The 1,457-nt window shown below is 61.0% G+C and overlaps 1 protein-coding gene across 1 annotated transcript; it reads left to right on the forward strand.

The window, feature by feature from the left end:
- BBK36DRAFT_112439 (hypothetical protein) lies at positions 1-1,457 on the forward strand (the record flags this gene model as incomplete). The annotated part of the gene is made up of 1 exon (XM_024891161.1): positions 1-1,457. A coding segment is annotated over one exon (1,457 nt), but the record flags the coding sequence as incomplete, so codon positions are not given.

Genomic DNA, 1,457 nt, shown 5'->3' on the forward strand with positions numbered 1-1,457 from the left:
GAACGGACTCGAGATGTGTCCACCGGCCGCCATACCAGTCGAGAGCGACGAACCAAGTCGCGCGATCCTTCGGAAGAGCGCGGCAGAGCTTCAGCCAGGTCATGGACAAGGCCAAAGAGATCTCCCACATCCCCGGTCCCAATGTCTCCCGAGGACTTGGCCATCCTGAGCAACCGCACATTCGACAACTCCGTCGAGCCCCTGACGATTCGAAAGGCGAGCGTGGCGAAAGTCAAGGCCAGCGGGCGGACATCCAGCCGCGGAAGAGGTGGATCGGTGCCGCGGTCACCACCGTCACCGGTGCCGCTGTCGGCGACGGCCTTGCATTATCAGGGGTCGGAGGACGAGGAGGACTTTCGAGCGGCCATGCGGGCGCAGGAAGAGTTCAGGGCCAAGCACAGCCGGAGTGTCGGCCACAATGTCAGCTCTCCAGCCGTCAGCCGGCGTGAGCATGCGGAAAGTCGACGAAGAGAAGCGACCGAGACTCGGGAGGTTGCACCGGCGGCCTTGAGCCAGACAGTGCAGCCGCGAGCCGCATCCACCGAGCACGCCGGCGACCTGAAGAAGATGAAGGACGAGAGACAGCGGAAGAAGGAACAGGCTGCGCGAGAGCTAGAAGAGCGTAGAAAGTCTCTAGCGAAGCGAGCTCTGGGTCCCCAAATCCCCCATCCGAGCCAGATATCTCCCGGGAGGCCGCCGATTCTGGTTGAAGCCGAGGACGAGAAGCTGCCGGATGATTTACCGCCTCGCTCTGCAACGGAGCCCCCGAGGACGGCGGAGCCGCCGAGGAGCATGTATGCTCAGAACAGGCCACATATTGGCCTGCCCGCTACCCCCAAGGCGATGAGGCTCATTATCCGGTCGGACGAGAATCAGTATGAGGACCTCCCTGCTCCGCCGGTGCCGGCGACGTTTTCCCAGAAGTATTCGCCGCAAAACTCACCTCAGTACTCTCCAGGATACACTTTGGGCAATAATGTGTATGAAGAGGAGCAGAAGCAGCAGCAGCAGCGATTGCAGCAACAGCAACAGCAACAGCAGCTTCAGCAGCAGTATGAGCAACAACAGCAGCAGCAGTATGAGCAACAACAGCAGCAGAAGTATGAGCAACAACAGCAGCAGCAGCAGCAGAAGTATGAGCAGAAAGAGGAGGAGCCGCCGTTGACGCTGCTGCCATCGACTGTATATCAGCTGCCGTCCACTGTTTACCAGCCGCCGTCTCGCCCCATGATTCCGCGAAGCATGTCAGCACCGATCCCTGAAGAGCCCCTTCGCTCGACTCGTTACGGGAGAAAGGGGAGTGCCAATGAGGGGAGAGGCCTCGACGATATCGTAGAGACGGAGTGGCGTCGGCAAGTGAGCAACCTGGTGCCGCCTCCTCCACCACCTCCCCCTTCGGCGCCCCATACTTTCCTCAAGGAGCTGCAGCATCTAGCCGTGCCGCCCCCTCCTCCGCC

The sequence above is a fragment of the Trichoderma citrinoviride genome (assembly GCF_003025115.1).
Source record: "Trichoderma citrinoviride strain TUCIM 6016 unplaced genomic scaffold BBK36scaffold_318, whole genome shotgun sequence".
Classification (NCBI taxonomy): Eukaryota; Fungi; Ascomycota; class Sordariomycetes; order Hypocreales; family Hypocreaceae; genus Trichoderma; species Trichoderma citrinoviride.